Source organism: Capricornis sumatraensis, chromosome 7 (assembly GCF_032405125.1).
Source record: "Capricornis sumatraensis isolate serow.1 chromosome 7, serow.2, whole genome shotgun sequence".
Lineage (NCBI taxonomy): Eukaryota > Metazoa > Chordata > Mammalia > Artiodactyla > Bovidae > Capricornis > Capricornis sumatraensis.
Window position 1 is genome coordinate 60,696,143 of NC_091075.1, and position 25,351 is coordinate 60,721,493.

At 36.7% G+C, this 25,351-nt stretch overlaps 1 protein-coding gene across 2 annotated transcripts in view; it reads left to right on the forward strand.

Moving 5' to 3' along the window:
- The first annotated feature begins 2,367 nt into the window (after nt 1-2,367).
- KLHL5 (kelch like family member 5) overlaps nt 2,368-25,351 on the forward strand; it is a 65,686-nt gene continuing 42,702 nt past the window's right edge. The window contains exons 1-4 of one of the 2 annotated variants that reach the window (XM_068975180.1): nt 2,368-2,765; nt 19,134-19,316; nt 22,004-22,140; nt 22,645-22,841. In XM_068975180.1, coding sequence (XP_068831281.1) covers nt 2,383-2,765; nt 19,134-19,316; nt 22,004-22,140; nt 22,645-22,841 — 900 coding nt within the window. In that variant the 5' untranslated portion in view covers nt 2,368-2,382. The remainder of the gene's footprint in view (nt 2,766-19,133; nt 19,317-22,003; nt 22,141-22,644; nt 22,842-25,351) is intronic. The other variant, XM_068975181.1, reaches the window with a different exon arrangement.

A 25,351-nucleotide genomic window follows, 5' to 3' on the forward strand; every position in this document is an offset into this window, starting at 1 on the left:
ATAAATGCTTGGTAAATATTATACTTATTTGCGTGAAGACAGTGATGGTAAGATCATCATGAACTGCTGCAGTGGCCTTTCTTCATTGTGGGTCTGTGCCAGTGGCGTTTCTTCATTGTGTGGGTCTGTACTTGCAGATATTTACCATCTCTGGCCTCTGCCCATTCAGTGCCCTCTTTTGTCATTCCAGCAACTAAAAATCCATGCCCCCTACTTTCAGGGTGTGAGAGCAGAGGGGTTGGTGCTACTCTTGTTGAGAACCATAAGGCTAGAGTAATTTCTAAGGGGCAGCAGTGCTAGTGATAAACCTTGAAGGATGAGTGAATTTCCAAAACCAGAGAAATTGGGAGAACGGCATGTGGAAGAGGAAGCACCATAATGTAGCCTCTGAAGTGGTGTGTCCATGTTGGAAAACAGAAACAAAGTTGGATATGTAGAGTGGAGTTAGAAGGTTGTGGATAGGAAGAGTCTGGCAGAGGTGAAGAAGAGGGAAAAGTATCATTTCATACTGTAATGCATGCTGCGTACTACTGCCAAATTAACTTTCTAAAAGCATTGCCCTATTCAGCAGTCCACTTAAGATTGCCTGCTAGCCTTTACACTTTGGCTCTGTGCTCAGGACATTTTATGTCATCTTATGCATGCAACTTTGTCTCTTACTACTCCTTAAAATTAATTAGGAATGTCTGGTTGGCTGATCAGACTGATAGCTCCCCCTCTTTCTTTGTCAGTATGCTCACTTAATGCTTTTATTGATACATTTCTTCCTTGATAAAACCTTTCATCATTCTGCCTACGCATCTTCTTCCCATTCTTAGAAGGCTTCTCCCTAATCGAACTGACCCATAGCGCTCCACACCATGCTGGTATCTCCTTTCTCTTTCTCACAGTATTTATGGTTTGTTGTACAGTGTTTGGCACAGAATTGTATATGGCTTTTCATGCCTCTCATTCTTATGTCTCTGAATAATTTTTATTCTCCTAAAGAGCTGTGTAAAGTTAAGGTATATGCCTCAATAAGCCTTCAAAGCACCTTTTCTTTTTTTTTGGTCATTCGAAAGATATTGGGCACCCTGAACGCTCAAATTCTGTATTTGTACATTTGTAGGTAACAAAATGTTAATACTGCAGCATTATAGTGTTTCTTATATTTAAGTTGTCATTTTTTGTTTCAGTAACTCAGTTTAATTATTTTTGAGCGTAAGAACAAAGATGTGTATCGGTGTCCCCCACAATGCTTGGTAGAGTGTCTTGCTCACAGTTACCATTCAGTATTTTAAAATTTGATTGTATTTGATAGATTTTTATTTGCTTTATCAATGTGCCTTAGCTATAACCATGTTCAGACCATTTGTTTTGTCAACAACAGAGGGTACCGTTAGAGTATTTGTACACCCAAGAAAGAATCCTATCCCAGTCCTAGGTATCTTTCTTGAGCCACATTTTCCTTTTGCCAAGTAGTGTCATAGAAATTTGTCAACTGTACTAAATCAGAATGGCTCAGTCATAATTATAAAGCCATACTGACTTCAGGTTATTTATTTTAAAAAGAGTAAGTACTGTCGTATTTTGATCCTTTGTAGTTTCCAAACTTTTTCTCTCTCTTTAGTCTTCTCAATATTCTTTGCTCAAATGAGGTCCTACCGAGTATCATACTATATTAATGAAACACCCTCCTTTCCTTAAGGGAGAAAACAGAAGAGGAGAGCAGTAAACGGGAGCCCCACCTTTGTATTTCTCCTCCTTTCTCACCCCCATCCAGAGTACAGCTTCAACATCACTATAACTCATCTGATTTAAAAATGCTTTCTAAAACAGTGATTGTGAAATTCATTTAGGAACTTAGTATAAAGATAGAAATATTTAGTTTTACAGTGATTTTTAAGTACAAAGGAAAATGCTGTGGAATACATTTCTTGTTTCAGCAATAAAAGAGTTAATGTACTAAGCAGCAGAGACAGACACTGCAACTGGGATAGTGCTTTCTGTCTCTGTCATTTGTGGTTTAAGAAAAGGGGGTGGTGTTCTGCATTTAAAAGGACTTTAATGAATGCTGTCAGTGTTTGTGAGAGCTAATGGTCAGTAAGGGAAAGGAGAGCAGGGGAAAGTCTAGCTGCTTCAGGATAGGTGGATGAGAGTTTGCTCTGATTGAACGGAATGTTCCACCGTGGTTCCTCTTTTTTTCATTGTCCTTTGTTCTTTATAATCTGATATATTTGTATAAAAGTAAATGTAGATATATATGTGAATGTGATTTATTTTCCTTTCAATTTGTTTATTGTGTACAGCAGGGCTTATACTTCTCTTGTCTTGGTTGGATGCACAAATCTGTGTGCAGTGCTTTTTGCCCGTTGCCTAGACGATCACTTGGTTTCTCTGAGGATGTCTGGTTCTCGTAAAGAGTTTGATGTGAAGCAGATTTTGAAAATCAGATGGAGGTGGTTTAGCCATCAAGCATCATCTCCTAATTCTACAGTTGACAGCCAGCAGGGAGAATTTTGGAATCGAGGACAGACTGGAGCGAACGGTGGGAGAAAGTTTTTAGATCCATGTAGCCTGCAATTGCCTTTGGCTTCAATTGGTTACCGAAGGTCCAGCCAACTGGATTTTCAGAATTCACCTTCTTGGCCAATGGCATCCACCTCTGAAGTCCCTGCATTTGAGTTTACAGCAGAAGATTGTGGCGGTGCACAGTGGCTGGATGGACCAGAAGTGGGTGATGGCACTAGCGAAGAAGAAAATGAATCTGATTCCAGTTCGTGCAGGTCGATTATTTTTTTTACTGTTAGAAATGGGGTGTGGGGGGATATTCTCTAGACTGTTTAAAATAATTTAGTATTATTGTTTAAAATCTATGATTATACATATATATGCCTCTACATAAATGCACATATATATTGATATGTATATGTGGTACTTTTACTGGGTTTTTTAAAATGTTCTAATACTGATTTTAATTCTGGAAAATTATAAAGACAACAAATAGCTTTCATTTTGAAATATCTTGTGTTCCATATATAGATCTGGCTCTGCCTTGAAAATAATATATGGTAGCAGTTTAATGCATCATGCCTTGTAGTTTGCTTCATTCATGTACCTTCTATAGTCTTATAGCAAAACTATAGGAGACATTTCTGTAGTACAGAAAATTTTATGACATTCAGTTTGCAATGGATTATAGTCATTTTTTAATTTTAGTGAAAGTGAAAGGTTTTACCAGGAGATGCACATGGTAGTTGCCAGTAATTCTTACTTGCACCGTTGTGGTTGTCAGTAATATTTTTCTTATGGTTATTTCTCTTTGTCCTATGTTGCAGCCCTCTTGACTAATACAGAGAATACAGTAGCACATCTCTTTCTAAGATGACAGCTACTAATTCCTGTTAGCTTCACTTCACTGGAAATTGTGCTATTTAGGGAAATGAAGGACATTCCTTCAGGAAAGTATAAGGGAACATAGAGGAGCTAGATGTGGTCAGCTCGTAAAAAGGGGGCAAAAAGAAGGGGAAATGAGTTTGAAAATTAAAAATTGGTTAAATTCATATGACTTTATCCATTTTCACCCATGGAGCCAGGCTTTACTTTTGAAATGAATTTTCTTCTTACTCAGTTTAAACTACTATCACATCGTAAGAAATAAGTTAGAGCCTGAAAGTCACCCTTCTGATTCATCTTCACTCAAAAATATTTAAAGGCTTATTTTTCTAGATTAATTACTGGATCCTTTTTCTTTTAAAATTTCTCTGCAGGTTTTGATAACACTTGTAATTTGTATGTTGGTTATTATTAATATAGGCATCATAAGAGATGGAGACAAAATGAGTTCATATATTCAAGTATCTCTTACTTGGGAATATTTACCACCTTCTCTTCTAATCTTCAGAATGTGGAATTCTGAACTGTGGTGTTGGAATAGTAACAAATATAGACCAGTCATCTATGCTCATTTGTGTAATGGAGAGAGGGGAATATCTTTACATAGGTAACTAGTATATTTAATTTTTAAAAAATTAATTAGTTCATGATTTAGCATTATATTAAGAGAATAGAAGCCACTGATGATTTTCATATGGAGGTCATGTGAATTAATATGGTTTCATTGTTTTGTGTTGTCTTTGGATACTTGTTGCCATAAAAGGAGTGATTTATTTAGTAAAAGGTTCAGGGTTTACCATTTTTGTGAGAAACCAAAGAATAATCAATCATCTTTGCATTTGAAAGTCAATATAATGTATCAAAAATATTTTAACAAAATTAGAGGAAAAAAAGAGTTCATTCATTTACCAGCATAAGTTATAAAAATCTTAACATGTGTCTGCTACTTGGAGAGATTATACATATGTGAGGGAGTATAAAATTTATATACATGTATATAATCTTACATTACACACACCTGGGTCACTGTAATTTACTTCCTTACAGGAAAGGTAGTTTGCAAAGCTAATGATTACCGAAATTAAGTTACTCTGTTCTTTAGTATCCACATTAAAATGTCATCTTGATGGGATAGTCATTATGACAGAAAAAGATTGCTTTTATTTTTGGACTGAGATTGCTGTGTGCATAGTTCAAGAATATATAATTGATGTTTTTATTTGTAGGAGTTATAAAAATCAGAAAATTATATTTTCTAAAATTTAAAATGAATGTAGCTGTTTTTTTAAAAAAATGCTAATAGAGAAGATTGAGAAAATAAATAGTAAGGGAATAAACAGTTCACATCTGCAGCGACCAAACTCTTTCTAAAATACTATTTCAAAAATAAAATGTACTTAAAGAAAATGTCTTCGATTTTTAGATTTGAGAGGAAATGTGTCAAAGAAATTTAATATTCTTGGTGGCTTAAAGTTTCTATCCCAACATCTTACTGCAAAAAAAGTGAAAATCATTTTAGACTTTAGAAATGTCATTTGTGTGTGTACTTTTACTTTTCCATTTTTTTTTCCAGATTAAATGTATCAGTTTTCATACCCTTCTTCAATCCTCCAGCTCTAAGTCTTTGATCTTCATCATGAGGATACATTTATTTGCCTCCAGCTTTTTGATTAAGTGAGCAATCTCTCTAGGTGGTTGCCCTTCTACTGTAAATAAATCAAAAACTATCACTGTTAATGTCAAAGAAAGCTACACTGACATTCATCAAATTTTGTATATAACTTGAATATAGTTCTTTTCCTTATATACTATCTGCAATAAAATATATAGCAAACATTTTATTTCAGTATACCATAGACTGACATGACATGATGGGGGAATTCATATGATATATGTTTCATCAGTTGTATTCAAACCTGCCTGACTCTTCAATTTATGGTAATTTCTGCTGTCTCACATCTAAGTGATTTAAAAGTTTCTTATCTTTTAACTTTGACTTGTGTCTGTAGCTTAGCCACTTTTTTTCCAATGTCGTTACTTTGTTATTAAAATACAAACTTTGACTTTTACACCTTGAGGAATTTTAGGCCCTGAGTAACAGATTTGTGACCTTTCGTGTGAGCAGTAGGTTTCTATGACTGTAACTTAAGATGAATTTTCACCAGGGCCAGTCAGGTTTACATGATTAACTCATCTTGGGACCATAACATAAACACAGTTTACACTGTTGATTGGCCAACTTTGAAATTATGGTATTTTTACATAGTGAAGAAATTTTCATTATTTCAACCTTGTTTATAAAGTTAAACATTTTTTATTTCAGATTTTTTTTAATTTATTTAAAATAGTAGTATTTAAAATACTACTGTATTTTATAAATATCCCAATAAAGTAATAGCTAATACTGGCTGGGTATTTAATGTCTGTGAGACACTGTTCTAAGCATTTTAGTACTGTATTACATCATTTAGTCTTCACAGATTTCTGAGTTTGATTGTCACTATTGTCATTCTAACTGTAGAGATGAGGCCAAGTGAGGCACGGAAAGGTTAAGTAACTTGCTCAAAAATAGTAAGTAAAATGAAGCTGCATTTTTAAAAAACCAAAGTTTATATTTTTATAATACTTTCAGATTTACAGGAAAATTACAGAAATAATGTGAGTTCCTATATATCCCACACCCAGTTTTCCCTATTATTTCCCTAACAGTTATTAACATGTTAGAACATGGTGTATCCATTACTGTGAACCAATATGATACATTGTTATTAACTAAAGACCATACTTGATTCAGATTCCCTTAATGTCTAAATACCTAAAGTTCTTTTTCTGTTACAGGATCCCACCTAGGATACTGATTACATTTAATCATCATATATCCTTAGGCTCCTCTAGGCTGTGACAGTTTCTCAGACTTCCCTTGTTTTTGATGACCATGGCAGTTTGGGGAGTAGTGGTTAGGTATTTTGCAGAATGTCTTACTCAGTTGGGATTTGTCTGATACTTTTCTCATGGTTAAACTGGGGTTATAAGTTTTAGGGAGGAAGACCACAAAGGTAAAGTGCTATTTTCATCACACCCAAATCAATGATAGATATCAGTCTGACTTACCATTGTTAATATTGACCTTGGTCTCTTGGAAATAGCTGCATTTTGAACCCAAACCATTAACGTGTAAATTTCATGGACAAATACCAGTAGACAGTTCTCTGTGACTTTTCATTTAATCACTGAGTTCGCTTTGGATTAACATAATAGTTACTGATTCATTCTAACCAGTTTTACCTTCTCTCCTCAACTAATTTTCTCAGCGTGGTTCTTGAAACAAGCCACCTCTGACTGACTTACAGGTATAATCTCTTGACAGCCATTTACCCACAGTCATCCGATCCACTGTATTCATTGCTTGCTATTCTGTTTCAGCAGATATCCTTGAACTCTTCTGTTCCTGGTCTGTTGATTTGCCTTTCTTTGATTCATCCTGAAGACATTTAGGCCCTTCTCTCCCAGCAAGGGGTTATCTTCATAATATAGCATTTCTCAAGTGCTGTCCCTTTTTTCTTGACCCTTTTTTTTCTCATTAGATGAAGCATTCTTTATTTAATAGAAGTCTAGATTAGGACAGATCTTAATAGGAGCATAAATTTTAAACCCAAGAATTTATGTAGAATTAATTGAAAGTAATTAGCAGTGTCTCTTTCTGTTGTTGACCCTTTTTAATATTATGTTTTTATGTCAAACATCTTCTTTGAACCAGTCTATTAATTCTGATTCATTTTAAAATTAAAATCTTATACATCTCCACATGAAAAAAACCTTTACTTCTAGAGATGGCAAAGAAGTTCTACTATATTGTACCTATATCAAGAAAGGATGTATTGTAATGTCCTCCTCACACATAAGCCCAAGTCATATCATGGATACCCTTGACATAAGCTATAGAACCTTTCCCCAGAAAACCCTCTGTATGTGTGTGTCTATATGTGCATGTATGTACACACACATACGTTAAATATTTCATACAGGGTTCAGTTCAGTCACTCAGTCGTGTCCAACTCTTCGCGACCCCATGAAGTGCAGCATGCCAGGCCTCCCTGGACATCACGAACTCCCAGAGTTTACCCAAACTCATCTCCATTGAGTTGGTGATGCCATCCAACCATCTCATTCTCTGTCGTCCCCTTCTCCTCCTGCCCTCAATCTTTTCCAGCATCAGGGTCTTTTCAAATGAGTCAGGTCTTCGCATGAGGTGGCCAAAGTATTGGAGTTTCAGCTTCAACATCAGTCCTTCCAATGAACACCCAGGACTGATTTCCTTTAGAATGGAGAGGTTAGATCTCCTTGCAGTCCAAGGGACTCTCAAGAGTCTTCTCCAACACCACAGTTCAAAAGCATCAATTCTTTGGTGCTCAGCTTTGTTTATAGTCCAACTCACATCCATACATGACCACTGGAAAAACCATAGCCTTGACTAAAGAGACCTTTGTTGGCAAAGTAATGTCTCTGCTTCATAAATCCCCTAAAGTCTGTCTTTACATTGTATCAATCAGTGTTCTTAGTTTTAAGCAAGTGAAACTGACTGGCTGGTTTAAACAGAATAGAAATTTATTGGAATCATTAGTTCCCAAAAAGAATTAGCTTAGCAAAACGGCTGATGGGTTCTAGAGTTGCACAACTGACCTTTGTAAGTCCAAATTTTTAAGGCAGAGGAAACTTTTATGACACTTAACTGCTTCTGTGTTCATCCATTTGTAACTAGACAATGAAGTTTTACATTTTTAGGATTAGATAAATTAGGCATGAAAAACAGTGATACAGACATACACACAATCACTCAATATGCACAAAGCCATATAATTTGTCCATTTAACTTTAGGGAGTATGTTAGTAGAGAATAGGCCAAGATGATAAGAGATTCAGAAATATAGTGTCTCAAATAAAATAGAAGTTTATTTCTCTGTCATCTCACAAATGGACAAATGGCTCAGGGCAGACAGGTAGCTCTGCTACCCAAGTTCCCTCAGAGACCTAGGTTCCTTCCATACTCTTTCTCCATCCCATAGGGCATTATTCTTTCTTTATGGTCAAAGCTTCCTAAGCTCCCCCTCCGCATTCTTGCCTGTGGGATAGAGCAAGGAAAGAGCAAGGAGGACATTAAGCTATTAACACAAATTACAGATATCAGTTCTGCGCATGTGCCATTGTTGAAAACCTAATCACATGGCCACAGTGAGTAGCAAAGGAAGTTCAGATGTGGTATCTGCCTGGGTAGCCATGTGTCCAGGTAAAACTCACTACTGTGGTGGATGTGAAGAATGATTTGGGGGTTATGATCAACAGGGTGCAAGAGGTGAAGACAGCTGGATAGCTGTCTCTTCAGAATCCTTTTGATCTAGTTTTTGATGAGTTTTTTTCAATATTGTGTACTATTTTTTTTTTACCATTAGACATTAGCAAATAGAGATAAGCAGAAATAAAAAAATAAAAATCACTAATTACCCTACCACCTTGAAATAATAACTATTAACAATTTGAGGAAGTGTTCGTCCAGTATATTTTATACTAGTATAGAATAAAAATATGTTTTTAGAATAAAAACTGAATTTCATTGTGCATACTGTTTTGCAACATTTTTGCCTTGACGTATTCCTTTCCCTATTTGGAACCAGTCTGCTGTTCCATGTCCAGGTCTAACTGTTGCTTCCTGACCTGCACACAGATTTCTCAGGAGGCAGGTCAGGTGGTCTGGTATTCCCATCTCTTGAAGAATTTTCCACAGCTTGTTGTGATCCACACAGTCAAAGGCTTTGAAATAGTCAATAAAGCAGAAGTAACATGTTTTTCTGGAACTCTTTTGCTTTTTCAATGATCCAACAGATGTTGGCAATTTGATCTCTGGTTCCTCTGCCTTTTCTAAAACCAGCTTGAACATCTGGAAGTTTACGGTTCACATACTGTTGAACCCTGGCTTGGATAATTTTGAGCATTACTTTGCTAGTGTGTGAGAAAAGTGCAATTGTGTGGTAGTTTGAGCATTCTTTGGCATTGCCTTTCTTTGGGATTGGAATGAAAACTGACCTTTTCCAGTCCTGTGGCTCCTGCTGAGTTTTCCAAATTTGCTGGCATATTGAGTGCAGCACTTTCACAGCATCATCTTTTAGGATTTGAAATAGCTCAACTGGAATTCCATCACCTCCATTAGCTTTGTTTGTAGTGATGCTTCCTAAGGCCCGCTTGACTTCACATTCCAGGATGTCTGGCTCTAGGTGAGTGATCACACCATTGTGATTATCTGGGTCATGAACATCTTTTTTGTACAGTTCTTCTGTGTATTCTTGACATCTCTTCTTAGTATCTTCTGCTTCTGTTAGGTTCATACCATTTCTGTCCTTTATTGTGCTCATCTTTGCATGAAATATTCCCTTGATATCTCCAGTTTTCTTGAAGAGATCTCTAGTCTTTCCCATTCTATTGTTTTCCTCTATTTCTTTGCACTGATCATTAATGGGTATATCTTTCCTTTTCTCTTTTGCTTTTTGGTTCTCTTCTTTTCACAGCTATTTGTAAGACCTCCTCAGAGAACCATTTTGCTTTTTTGCATTTCTTTGTCTTGGGGATGGTCTTGATCCCTGTGTCCTGTACAATGTCACGAAACTGAAACTCCGTCCATAGTTCTTCAGGCACTCTGTCTTATCAGATCTAATCCCTTGAATCTATTTCTCACTTCCACTGTATAATCATAAGGGATTAGATTAAGACCATACCTAATGGACTAGTGGTTTTCCCTACTTTCTTCTATTTAAGTCTGAATTTGGCAATAAGGAGTTCATGATCCAAGCCATGTCAGCTCCCGGTCTTGTTTTTGCTGACTATATCGAGCTTCTCCATGTTTGTCTGCAAAGAATGTAATCAGTCTGATTTCAGTATTGACCATCTGGTGATGTCCATGTGTAGAGTCTTCTCGTGTTGTTAGAAGAGGGTGTTTGCTATGACCAGTGCGTTCTCTTGGCAAAACTCTATTAGCCTTTGCCCTGCTTCATTCTGTACTCCAAGGCCAAATTTGCCTGTCACTCCAGGTGTTTCTTGACTTCCTACTTTTGCATTCCAGTCCCCTATAATGAAAAAGACATCTTTTTTGAGTGTTAGTTCTAGAAGGTCTCGTAGGTCTTCATAGAACTGTTCAACTTCAGCTTCTTCAGCATTACTGGTTGGGACATAGACTTGGATTACTGTGATATTGAATGGTTTGCCTTGGAAATGAACAGAGATCATTCTGTTGTTTTTGAGATGGCATCCAAGTATGCATTTTGGACTCTCTTATTGACTATGATGGCTACTCCATTTCTTCTAAGATCATGGCATCTGGTCCCATCACTTCATGGCAAATAGACGGGGAAACAGTAACAGATTTTATTCTTGGGGCTCCCAAATCACTGCAGATGGTGACTGCAGCCATGAAATTTAAAAAACACTTTCCCTTTGGAAGAAAAGTTATGACCAACCTAGACAGCATATTAAAAAGCAGAGATATTATTTTGCCAACAAAGGTCTGTCTAGACAAAGCTATGGTTTTTTTCAGTAGTCATGTATGGATGTGAGAGTTGGACTAGAAAGAGAGCTGAGTGCCAAAGAACTGATGCTTTTGAACTGTGGTGTTGAAAAAGATTCTTGAGAGTCCCTTGGACTTCAAGGAGATCCAGCCAGTCTATCCTAAAGGAGATCAGTCCTGGGTGTTTGGAAGGATTGATGTTGAAGCTGAAACTCCAATCCTTTGACCACCTGATGTGAAGAACTGACTCATTGGAAAAGACCCTGATGCTAGGAAAGATTGAAAGCAGGAGGAGAAGGGGACGATAGAGAATGAGTTGGTTGGATGGCATCACCGACTCAATGATCATGAGTTTGAGTAGGCTCTGGGAGTTGGTGATGGACAGGGAGGCCTGGTGTGCTGCACTTCATGGGGTCGCGAAGAGTCAGACATGACTGAGCTACTGAACTGAGCTGAAACATAAAATTAGGGGCTTTCCAGATGGCTCAGTGGTAAAGAATCCGCCTGCCAAGCTGGAGATGTGGGTTTGATCCATGGCTTGGAAAAATCCCTTGGAGAAGGAAATGGCAACGAACTCCAGTATTCTTGCCTGGGAAATCCCATGGGGTCACAAAGAGTCAAACACAACTTACCAACTAAACAACAACAAACATAAAAAGTAGGTCACAAAAGGCAGAAACCCAACTCAAACTGACAAGCAAAAACTAAAGTTTTTGATTCACAGAAGTAAATAAAAGCTCAACTTTAGATGTCATGAATTCAAATACTCAAATAATGCCAGAAATCCTTTTTTTCCTCCCTTTCTAGATTCTCTTTTCCTCTGTGATGGCATTTCCTTATGCAGGTTATCTGTGTGGTAGCAAAAATCCGCTAGCAGCTCCAAGCTTAAGTTTTATCAGCTTAGCCTCCTCCGTGGAAAGAGAGTGACTCTTTTCCAAGAGCATCAACAAACATCTTGAAACTGACTCTCTCTGGCCTTGTTTGGCTCTCATATCCACCCAACTGATGGTGATTGCCAGAAGATATGACACTCCTATTGGCCAGGCCTTGGTCCCTTGCTCACCTCTGCTCAGTGGGAGGAGTCACCTCTGCCCAATCCCTGAGAGCTGAGGTAGGGAATGTGTGGTTTCCCAAAAGGAAGAAATGGGATCTGTCACCATAAGAAAGAATCCTGGATAGGCAAAGGCAATGTCCAATAAAACAACCTGCTATGGCATTAAATGTTCTTCTGTATCTTTTTAAATGGCTGAATCATTCTATGCACAGACAAAACTTGTGGTTATTTAACCAATATTTTCTTATCGGAAACAACCTGTGATAATCCTCTCTCCCCTACACCCCCTAGCTAGATCCCTGCATACAGATGACTATTTCCTCTAGATAAAGCCCCAAGAGTGTGCACATTTTTGGGGATTTTTGATCTGTATTCTGAAAGTCATTTCAGGAACATCAAGTGTGTCCATACTCAGTCGCTTCAGTCACGTCCGACTCTTTGTGACTCCATGAACTGTAGCCCCACCAGGCTTCTCCATTCATGGGATTTTCAAGGCAAGAACACTGGAGTGGGTTGCCATGGTCTCATCCAGGGAATCTTCCCAACCCAAGGATCGAACCTGTGTCTTCTATGGCTCCTGAATTGCAGGTGGATTCTTTACCCACTGAAACACCTGGCAAGCCCTTCAGGGGTGTTAACTATTTTAATTCTCAGCAGCCTTGCATGAGGGTGCCCGCTGGCTCTTCTCCTTCACACTGATTATTGTTTTAGAAATTTTGATTCTTATGTAAACAACATTTAACTCTTCCCTACAGATATTCTGGCCACAGGACCAGCAGCGAACGCCTTAAATTCAAAAATATTTCTCTTGAGAAGGGAAGAGGTGAAGGTCTTTTTCTTTGCCTCTTGTCATTTCTCTGTATGCACCTTGCCTTGTCCTCACCTTAAAAGAGATGACTCCAATTCCTCTTCCTCGTTACTCATCTAAACTCCAGGTTACTCATCTAAACTCTTAAGAGTTTCAGTAATCAGATCTCACCTGTTACTTGTTGCCTTTCCAGACACTAGCCCATGCTGATCTTTCCTTTCTTTGTATTCTGATACTAGTTACATTCCAATTGGGAATGTATGAGATGATTTGTTGGAGAAATGCTACAATGTGGATAACTGGAATGTATTTATTTACATTTTATCTTTTAAATCTCTTTTGTTTTATAATATAAATAATTGTATGATATATGTATATCTTTTATAAAGTCAAATGTCTATATATTGGGGCACATGCTTAAAAGTATACTGTAAAGGATATGCATAAAATTCTTTTAGAGACTGCTAGCCTATACTAAGCAATTTACATTCTTATTTTACATTTGTGACTTTGAATATGTGCAAAAGATGCCAAAAGATTCATTATACAGTCATTTGCACGTTGGCAAAGGCATGAATTCTGAATGCCAAAAGCTGAGGCAGGTGGCTAGGAATAAATCACTTACCTAGGGAGTGAGCCAGACAGACCATGAATAGAGTTTCAATGCAGCTTTGTTTTCTACTCAAAATCATATAGTGTATAATCCTTGGGAAGTGATTCTTAAAACTTCTTTTGAAAAAATTACTCCATTAAGAAAGCCTAATGCAAGTACTTCCCCCGTGGTCCACTGACAAAGACTCAGAGCTCTCAGTGCAGGGGGCCCGGGTTCCATCCCTGGTCAGGGAACTAGATCCCACATGCCATAACTAAAATTCCTGCATGCTACAGCTAAGACCCAGCATAGCAAATAAATAAATACAAAAAAAAGAAAGCCCAATGCAAGTTCTGGTGATGAAAGTGAAGAAATCTAAATAATTTGTAATAAAGAGGTAGTTTTTGGCTGTAGTGCATACTGTGTGTGTGCACACATGTGAAATCTGAAGAATTGCAAGTGATTATTCTTGCTATTTACTTTTTTTCTACTTCATAAAACTCAGCTCCTCAAATTCCAAGTCCCTTCACTGAAAAAAAAAATCATATCTTCTTTGCATCCCCACAGTTTTAACAACTGGTGCAGTGCTTCATCTTACATAGTTGGTGACTTGATTTGTTTGATACTTGCCTCTTTTCTATGTTTAGGCATTTTTCTGACTTATAAATTGATTGCCTACTGCAGAGGAACAGTAAACTAGAAATTAAATATTTCCCTGTGACCTGGAAATATCCAGCAATATAGAGTTCATTATTCTATATTGAATGTCTGTTATAAAAGATTTGAATGATCTCATGATGCAGTTCTTTGAAATAAGACTTACCATCTTAGTAACATCAAAGAAATAAAACTAAGCAGAAATGTTAGATATTTTCCTCTGTTACCATGCAGAGATAAAGTAGAACTCACAGACAGATGTGTTTTAAATGCTCCATAAATAGCCTATTCCCAGATGTTTATATTATGGGTTAGGATGTCTACTGGGCGTGTTAAGTCAGTTCAGTCACTCAACCGTGTTTGACTGCGACCCCATGTTCTGCAGCACGCCAGGCTTCCCTGTTCATCACCAACTCCCGGAGCCTACTCAAACTCCTGTCCATGGCATCAGTGATGCCATCCAATCATCTCATCCTCTGTCCTCCCTTTTTCCTCCCACGTTCAATTTTTCCCAGCATTAGGGTCTTTTCCAGTGAGTCGGTTCTTCACATCAGGTGGCCAAAGTATTGGAGTATCAGCTTCAGCATCAGCTTCAGCATTCCTTCCAATGAATATTCAGGACTGATTTCCTTTAGGATTGACTGGTTGGATCTCCTTGGAGTCCAAGGGACTCTCAAGAGTCTTCTCCAACATCACAGTTCAAAAGCATCAATTCTTCAGCACTCAGCTTTCTTTAAAGGTCATTTTAATCAGGAATTAGGAAATTTAGTTATAAAAATTAATAATGCTAGGGATCATTTTTTAGGAAGACAGCCAAAGGAACAACAATGTGTAAGACAAAAGACTGAGATTACAGGTCTTTCCATTGGTCTTTGAAAAGCGAGGCTCTACTATAGGAGTTGATTTACCTTGAGTGTATATTTATTCTATGCTAGGGCTATGCATTCAATTTAATAGTCTTCCCATGAAAGATCCTCTAAAATAAAGTATTATGTATTACTTATCTGTATTGCTGTTGGAAGTAAAACTTAGAGAGGTTAAATACTTGTCCAGATACATGGTGACAGAATCAAATCAGCACTATGCAATAGAAAGCAATTTCTGCAATGACAGAAACATTCTATATCTGCACTGTCCAATCTGGCAGCCACTGGCCCCATGAGGCTATTTGAGCATTTGAAATATGATTGGTTCAACTAAATAAGTGAATTTTTATTTTAATTAAAATAGCCACATGGGGCTAGTAGCTACTGTATTGGATAGCACAGCTCTAGAACCTTCCTAAAATACTCTTAATCATACACCATACCTCTCCAGTTCACACCTTGAAACCAAAGCACATGATAGGAAAAAAATGGTAATAGTAACAATACTGACACTATATAAACTACACAGACCCACAGTATTAAAAACATTTGATTAGCCAGAGATAGAGATGTTATCTCTACACGTAGAAACTTGAGACTCCTTTTCTCTTATACCTAGCTAAGGGGCAGTAACACAGTAGTAGACTTTTGTCTAAGATCTTTAATTCTAGTGTCGTCTTCTTGTTAAATTATCCTCATTCATTTTGTTCTATCATTCTCCCTTCAAACCTTTAGTCTTTGCACTCACTGATGCTTCGGGCAGAGGTTAGCAAAAATTTCCATTCCTTTGTGAGTGGTTTGACCAACATTCTGAATGCCTTCAGGTCCTGGCTTTGTATCCAGCTGCCTATATGTCCTTTGTTGATCTCTTTGTGCTGTTCTGGGCCTCAAAATGTTCTCATCTGCAGAGTAAAGGGGTTGAATTAAATGACCACATAGGTTCTTTCTGGATACAAAGATTCTGTATATAATGGTTCTAATGGCTAGGGTTCTATAGTTGTATGGATATGCAGTAAATTCTTTTTTAAGTAAATTCTTAGATTATTAACATTGTATGTACAAGACCCCAAATTTCCTCGAACAAGAAATGTTGGAAAGCTGTGCAGCTTTTCACGTGTGATTAGCTCTGTTCCTACCTCTTTCTTGTTCCTTTTGTGAATGGATGACTTCAGTCTTCCACAGACACAAATCAGAAGCCTGTACTTCTTTTGATCCTTCATCTGAAGCTGTGGGAATGATTGCTATACCCAGAAATCTCTGAATTAATTGTCGCATTGAAATAACATGTTCAACACATCATTGAAATGGCATGTTTAACACATGATAGCAAATGAAGCCTTGAAAGCAAATTAAGTTAAAAATGTTTAGAAGCACAAATAGTTTTTTGTCAATGTGTATGTATTTAAACAATTTTAATGTTTTACCATTATGTTCATTTTGAAAATAACAAGTATTCTATTAAGTTCTACTAGTTCATTTAAAATATTCAAAGAAATTCAGTTTACATGTTTGAAGTATCTATTACATATATCAGTGTTTTTGAATCTGTACATTCATCACATGCTGACTTGTATAATGTATGCATCCCTTCTCTGAAGTCTATTGGTGGCCTTTAATCCACGATGTGTTAGGATCACCTGTAAGGCTTTGAAAAATACAATGTTCAGGTCTCACTTCAGACCTGCTGAATCAATCGTAAGGAATGAGACCTTGAGCACAGAAACTGAAATGCTTTCCAGGTTATCCTGATTCATGTCTCAGACTGAAGAACTAAACACCTTGGAAGTTCTTGACAAGAAAAGAGATGGTCCCTTTATTAATTGGACTAATACCAACATCAAAGCTAGCCTGTAATAACTTAGTGATGTTAGTATTATAATGGAGAAGGCAATGGCACCCCACTCCAGTACTCTTGCCTGGAAAATCCCATGGACAGAGGAGCCTGGTGAGCTGCAGTCCATGGGGTTGCTAAGAGTCGGACACGACTGAGCAACTTCACTTTCACTTTTTACTTTCATGCATTGGAGAAGGAAATGGCAACCCACTCCAGTGTTCTTGCCTGGAGAATCCCAGGGACGGGGGAGCCTGGTGGGCTGCCGTCTAGGGGGTCACACAGAGTCGGACACAACTGAAGCGACTTAGCAGCAGCAGTATTATAAAGTTTTGTTGTTTTTTCAGAATTAAACATTAATGTGTTTTGATGATGGCAATTCATCACTCAAAAAACACCCAGCTAATTCATTGTCCAGTCATTACTGAGAATTTATTATAAAGTATGAGAAATGTGATGCAAAATATAGGAGCACCCCCCCAACTTTACTTCATGTGTTCTTATTCTTGAAAGAATTTGGGCTTATAAAATCAGATGTTCAGAGACTTCCCTGGCAGTCCAGTGGTTAAGATTCCACACTTCCACTGCAGGGGATCAGAACTAAGACCCCGCATGCCATGCTGTGCTGTCACACATACACACACACAATTAGGTATTCTAATCTTCCCTCATCCTTAGATCACTAGTCCTCATAATCATTTGTCAGTATTTTGACAATAGAAAACTACATTTTATTGAGAAATGCTTTAAATCTTCAAGTTGGTATTCATCAAAGTCAACTATTTGTTTTTGCTTATATTACATTTTACCCTAGATTTTAAAATAGTTTCTAATTCTCATTTATTTATATAGGCAACATACAGTTATACAATACTCCATATGTTTTTATTCTAATAAGCTTAAATGTAAAGTAGAGTATTGTATACTAGGTTTCCCAAGTCATTACACCAATAATATTCACAATGTGCAATAAATACTTTCTAGATAATCTATATTTTGCTTCTATTATCATTATTCACAGCTACCGTCTAAGAACATTCTTTAGGACCCATATTTGTATGGCATTGAAACTGCAGTGAGCTGGGAGGCTTTAGGTAGAGAGACTTATTACTCATGGCCCTGCTAACTTTCAAAACTGATACATCTGAATCAACTTGAGAATTCTTATGAGTAGAATCTGTATATATAATCCTTGTTATAAACACTTGTGTGTATTTTGCCTCTTCCTCCATTTAAGTCCTCGGTCCTCATGGTTAGAGAAAGAAAGAATGGGAGATACACACCTGCTCTTGGCCACTTTAGCTGGGAGGTGACACAGTTCATTTCCACTATAAGACCACACCCATCTGCAAGAAAGGCTGGGAAATGCAGTCTAGCTATATTCTCAGGAGAAAAAGGATTTTGGTGAACACACAGATTTCTCTGCAACGGCCCTATTTCTGCCATGATCAAACTCTCTGACTTTTGGCAAAGCAGTTAATCTCCTTGGCTTCAATTCCCTTTATTATAAAAGAGTCAAAGACTTTGATAAGGTTATTAGATATTTATATTAAGAAAGTTCTCAAGATATAGCGAGGCTTGATTCAACAACGCATTTATCAGAATCATAATATCCTTAAAAGTAGATCTTATGAGAAATGAGAACTAAGTTATGGCCCCGTTGGTGGTTTTGTGGTTAGTTGCATAACCATGGGATGTTGATTACTTGATTCAGATAATCTTGGGGAAGGGATCTTAGGGGGAAGGAGGAAAGGGGTGGATTTAGGATTTCATTCTTAGTCTCAACCTTTTCACTTTTTCCATCAAGAAACCATGAAAATATTGAACTCATCATACTCTTCACATAATTTGGAAATTTCAAGTAATTTTTAGATACTATCTAAAATCAAATGAATTATTTACAATACTGTGTTTATGATCATATATTTTGTATTATAAACAGTTGTCTTAAAATGAACTGTGAAACATAACCCATTTTTAAATAAAGGATACCTTGGATTTATATCTGCAAAATAGTTTAATTGTTTTCCTGCCTTCAAAAAGTGATCTCCTCTACCCTTAAATATAATGTTGGAACTGTGGCTGTCAGTATGAATATAGTTTGGCGCTTCTTCAGCAGAGATGTCATACTGACCAGAGAAGAGACCTCAAGGACAGTCAAAGAATATGTGTTATATAGCTGTTAGCTAGAAGGTACCACATTTACTCACAATGTTTGTAAGAAACACAGATGATTTGATCTATCATTGATTTTAAAAGGCAAAAATGATAGATGATTGCACATTAATATTGACTGGTATTATTACTTCTGTTACATTTGAAGGCTTTAAAAGGACTTAATAGGAAAGATATTTTTAATGTGTTCATAATGTTTCAAAACATGTGTTCTCTTTCTTTTCAGGACTTCCAATAGTAGTCAGACATTATCATCCTCCCATACTATGGAGCCATGTTCATCCGATGAATTCTTCCAAGCCCTTAATCATGCTGAACAAACATTCAAAAAGATGGAAAACTATTTGAGACACAAACAGTTATGTGATGTAATTTTAGTTGCTGGTGATCGCAGAATTCCAGCTCACAGGTAATTGTTTTCTAAATTGCTATATGTGTGAAATACTTCCTTGATCATTTAGTAATGTATGTTGAGGTAACTTGTTCTAATTAATTATTCAGTGGAGTGTTTTGGTAAAGGAGTATATTTCATGGACTTTCTGCAAAGAAAACTGCATATGAAATTATTCCACACTGCGTGCTCAGTTGCTTTAGTTGTGTCTGACTCTTTGTGAGCACGCAGTGTGTAATAATTTGGCATAGTTTTCAGCTACTATTTAAGTCACACCCCACCTAATTTTATCTGTTGTGTAACTTTCGGTAAACTCAATGGAAATTAAAGTGGTGATTATTTAGAAACAAATTGGTAGAATGAAGTGGCAAAACTGTCAAGTTTTAAAATAGCCAACTCTATCCCGCCTTCTTGGAGTAGGAAATGGCAACCCACTCCAGTATTGCCTGGAAATTCCATAGACAGAGGGTCCTGTCAGGCTACAGTCTTTGGGGCTGCAAATTGTTGAACATGACTGAGCGACTGAGCACATCCCAACTTCTGTTTGCTGACCTCCAGAAAATATGAAAGGCAGTAGTGCTAGGGAATAAAAGCATTTAACAGTAATGAGGTGTTACTTTTTGTTGTAAGAAAAGGAAATGGAAACTGTTTAATAAAGAAAAATTTTTCTCCTAATAATTCCATATTTAATTGTTCAGTGTTAATCACCATTATGATCCCAGAGGCTTTATTTTTTTAATACCTTTCAAAACTAATTAACACTGTGTCCCAAAAGTTTTGTTAAACCTTCTAAAGTGAAAGTAAAATTAGGAAACATGGGCTTGGTCTTACAGTCTTTAATGCCTGAATCAGCATTCATTTATTGAGATGCCACTATATGTTGTGACCAAAAGTCCATGTTGTGAGTGTGGGTTTATTAGAGATATTTCAACCAGAATTTCTAGAGGCATTTCAAATTTCCTGTTTCCAAAACAGAACTCAGTACCTTACCTGCAACACCTGTGTAAGACACCATCATCTCACTTAGATTACTCGTGCAAGAAACTCCTAACCCATCTCCCTGTTTTCACTCTTTTCCCTACATTCTGTTTTCTACACAGCTGCCTGAGTGACCCAGTAAAGTGGTACTCAGATGTGGTCGCTCCTCTGATCAAACTTTCTAACGCTTCCTCACGTTGCAGCGTGAAACCCCATGTCTTCCCCGTGGCTTCTGTGACCTAGCTTGCCGTTACTTCTTTATCATGCTGCCCACCATCTTACTCACTCTGCTTCAGCCGCTCTGACCCCCTCGTTGTTCCCTGCATGTGGTAGGGATGCCGCTTCTGCCTTTTGATGTTTGCCCTGGCTACTCTTCTGCCTGAATGCTGTTCCCAAACACCTGTATAACTAATTCCTGCACCTCCTTCAAATTTTATCTCAAGTGTCACCTTCCAGTGAGACCACCTATTTAAACCAACTCCCCATTTGCTCTTACCCTACATTCTTCCCCGTGGCACTTATCACTTCTTGCCATAATTTAGAATTTACTTCTGCTGTGTATTGTTGTCTTCTTGTAGACTGTGACTCCATAAAAGAAGGGATCTTTTGTCTAGTTTTCACACCACTACATCTCAAAGTATCTAGATCTCTTTGCAACCGCATGGACTATATCCCACCAGGTTCCTCTGTTCATGGATTCTCCTAACAAGAATACTGGAGTGGGTAGCCATTCCTCCTCCGAGAGATCTTTCCAACCCAGAGATCAAACCTGAATCTCCAGCATCTCCAGCATTGGCAGGCGGGTTCTTTACCACTAGTGCCACCACTTAAAATCTATTTTTGCATATATGTGACTATCAATAATTTGGACAGAGACATACCTATTATATAATAATGTATTATTATGAAAAGATACAAAATATACTTTTGTGGTAACAAAGATACTATAATTCTATAACAAAATATAAACATTATAGTATACTCTAATAATTTAAAAATCATAAAAGTTAAAGATAACCTGCTAAAACCAGTGTCAGATATCTCCCATGTATTTACTACTTTTATAATCAAAAAAAAAAAAAACCTTAGGTTGTTTTAAAAAACGATAAGCCGAAGAACCTTTACATTTTTTCCTGCATTTTATGTATCATTAGTTGAAATAATATTACAGCTTTTTTTCAGGATGTTAAAAAGGGATATTTGAGTAGTGAATGAGTAAATCATTTACATCGGCAGAAAACTTTCAGTAATAGAAATTTATTATTCAAGGAAGAGACTAGAAGGTAGGGAGCTTGAGCTCACCATGTACACACTGCTGTATTTAAAATGGATAACCAACAAGGGCCTTCTGTATAGCACATGGAGCTCTGCTAGAGGTTATGTGGCAACCTGGATGGGAGGGGAGTTTAGGGGAGAATGGATACATGTATATGTATGGCTGAGTCCCTTTGCTATCTACCTGAAAACTCTCACAGTGTTGTTAATCAGCTATACTCCGATACAAAATTAAAAGTTAAAAAAGACACAAAAGGAAAAAACAAAGGAAGAGACTAGAGCATAAAGCAATTTATCAAACTTAAAATGCATTTCTTAGTACCAGACACTTTCTATGGGTAACAAAGTTTTTTAAACAATAGAAGAAAGAGAAGGAAAGAAAGCCAAGTGTTTACTACTGAACATCAGCTTTGATGTCGTCACTGATTTTTTTTCTTCTGATGTGCTCTTAGATTGGTGCTCTCCTCTGTCTCAGATTATTTTGCTGCCATGTTTACTAGTGATGTCAGGGAAGCAAGACAAGAAGAAATAAAAATGGAAGGTGTAGAACCGAATTCCCTATGGTCCTTGATTCAGTATGCATATACAGGTAATAAATCTGAAAATACAATGAATTTAAAACCTCTTAGATGTAAGTTGTGTTATTAGATTTCAGATTTCTGCCTTTATTAAGCCTACCACAGTTAATAGTTCTGCTGTTATAATCACCACCCTTGGTGGTACCTCTGTAGATAAAATCTCTATATTAGAACCTTTAAAGTGGTTATTATAATTAAGCTTTTGAATGATATTTTTACATGTTAATGTAATAATTTGATGAATTATACAATGTTTTTCACTTTTTGCATTATTACTAATCATTCTTTGAAAATTCTGGAAACAAGCTATTCATTTTTTCTTTTAGTAGATGTCACAAAGCACTGGTAGCTTATTTTTCACATTTAGTCCTTTTATTCTTTTTGGAATGTCTTAAATCATCTATATCTGGAATGCATGTCATGAGCTCTTAGAATTATTATTGTTTGCATCAATTACCTTATAAACCAAAGTTAATATAGTTCCATAGTTAATGGAATTTCTTTTTATCATTAAGGCCGCCTGGAATTAAAAGAAGATAATATTGAGTGCCTGTTATCTACAGCTTGCCTTCTTCAGCTTTCACAGGTTGTAGAAGCATGCTGTAAGTTTTTAATGAAACAGCTTCACCCATCCAACTGTCTTGGAATCCGTTCTTTTGCTGATGCTCAAGGTTGTACAGATTTGCATAAAGTGGCTCACAATTATACCATGGTATGTATTTTTTAAAAAGCAGGAAGGCATATGCGCTTGCCTTATTCTTTATTGTTGCAGGCTCGTCTGCATGTTGCTGTTTTCCCATGGCTCTGCTATATGTCTTGAGGTTCAGGTTCGCTGTCTAGTGTGTCATATTTTCATTGATGTCTGAGGGAAAAACCCCAAGTAATATTTCTCCTGGATTTATAAGGCGGGCCTTAAATTATCACAGCCACTAAGAAGCAGAGCAGTATTTTAAAACTGTTTCATTCAAGATTTTCAGTCTGCTACTTTAAAAAGCAGATTTCCCTTAGACAGTTTACCTTGTAGCATATGGATGAATTTCAGAAATTATCCCCTTACTCACTGATGGAAGTTGGTGATAGTGTATTGGTGCAGTGCTAGTACAGAAGATACGAGGATGGAAGAGGGAGGCTATTTATTAAGGATAAATCTGACTATATGTAAGAAGTATGTTTAGCTACCTAGAAAGATGTTCCTATTGATTATAGCAAATTCTGTGCTGAAAATAAATCCCAGGGAGTTCTGATTCAGAAGGCTAGAGGATAATGGATACAAGTTGATCTAGGACAGCAAGAAAATCAGGGCATGTTGAGAGCATGCTGTTAGGACCAGCCTCCACCATCAAATAGTAGAAGGATTTGGGCAGCAGAGGTGTGTGGATTTTTAAGGAGTGACCATTTTGCCGTGTAGGGGTTTTCATACCTGGGTAGTGATGGAAGATTTTTGCTTTAAATGCTTCATTTAGGGCAGTACATCTTCTGAGAGAGGAAAGAACATGAATATTCACATACACGTATGTTATTATCCATGTTACTGATTTTGTCAACATTTAAGAGAGATATTTTTGTCTACCCTGTCTTCCATTCCCCATCCTTCCATTGAGTTGGTTCATATGTGAAGGGATTGACCAGTACTTTAGGAATCTTGCACTACAGAAATAGAAATTGGGGGAAAAATTACAAGAACAGATCTTGATAACTATTGGGAAGATTAATTCTACCTATTTCATAAGCTTAAGCAAGGATTAAGTGAGTTAATAGAAGTTCAGCACTTAAAATGGTGATTGGTACATAGTACCAATAAAACAGTGATTGATACACAGTATAAACCTGGACATTAAATGACACCATCATCATCATTATTTAGATTTATTCTGTTCCACACAGTAGCTACCTATGTGAGTGAGCAAAAGCCCTCAGGCAAAAGCACAACTTTTATGAATATTATTCTCCCTGTGGTATACCTGTTCCTGGGAAATGTTTCTAGTTTATGATGTCAAATTTCTTCAAGTGAAAAAGATTGTGTGACAGGGCAGTACTATACAGACCTAGGATGGTATTAGGTTAATGTCTTTTAAATTAAGTCCTTTGAAATATTCCTTCCCTCCCACTCTAGTCTTTATCCTTCCTTGTAGATTTCTCATTTTAACTTTTACACCTCAAGTTCGAATGCTTTTTGGAATAAGATGCACATAAGTGAAATAAAGCTGGATTTTTTCTTTGTAATCAGTTCATAATTTAAGTAATATCTCTTACCTACAAAGGAGTTTTATTCACATGCAAACATTTGTATGCATTTAGCTCATTCTTATTGTTTACAGTAGAGGCATAGTTGCTGCTTTAAGGCTTAGATATAAGTTAAATCTAAATTAGCTTGTGTTTATAAAGCTATATTTATAGCCAGTTAGTTGTGGTAGTTTTTTTCCTCAAGGCCATTATTTGACTTTATTCAGTTTCAACAGATACATAAAATTGAATTCTAATAAAAAGTAATTTAGAGACAGATTGTGTGATTTGAATTGTTGCTATGGGAACTGAATGAAAATGTATAGCAAAACTCAATCTTCAGTTTAAATAAATCCCTCAGTAACTTCGTTTGCTTAAAAACTATTCCAAAGGGGGAAAGAGCATAATGCTAGCAAGTGTTTGGTAGCTTGATAGCTGTTTATATCATAAAATGGATTTAAAATATGAAGTAAGCACAGTGCCACAGAATGAAATCAATTGTCACAATTAGCAAATAGTGCATATACTTGGGATGTTCATTCATCCTGCATGAATACAAGTAGGAAGGGATGAGAAGTTCCTTCTTGAAATCCTGAAATATGGAAACTTTTGTTCTTGTTCTGACTGCCGCTGAACATGACCTGAAACACATCATTTAACCTCTGTGAAAAAGTTCGAGACTGGTTATATCATTACAGATATTTAATGTCATTATGGAATAAATACAAACATTTGATTTTTGTAGTTTTAAATTTGGTTTCTTGACCTAGAAAAGCTATTTGAAACATTGAATTTTGCTAAAATACCTGCTTCAAAACCAAATTAATAATTTTGAAAAGCACTTTGTGTTTAACCTTGAGTTCCATAGTATTTCCATAAGGTGTTGAAAAACTCCATTTTCACTTAATACAGATTATACCAGAATGGAATGGGCATTGTTCTGAAATAGATATATCAACAAATAAACTATTAAATGAATATTTGTATAATCTTTTTCTT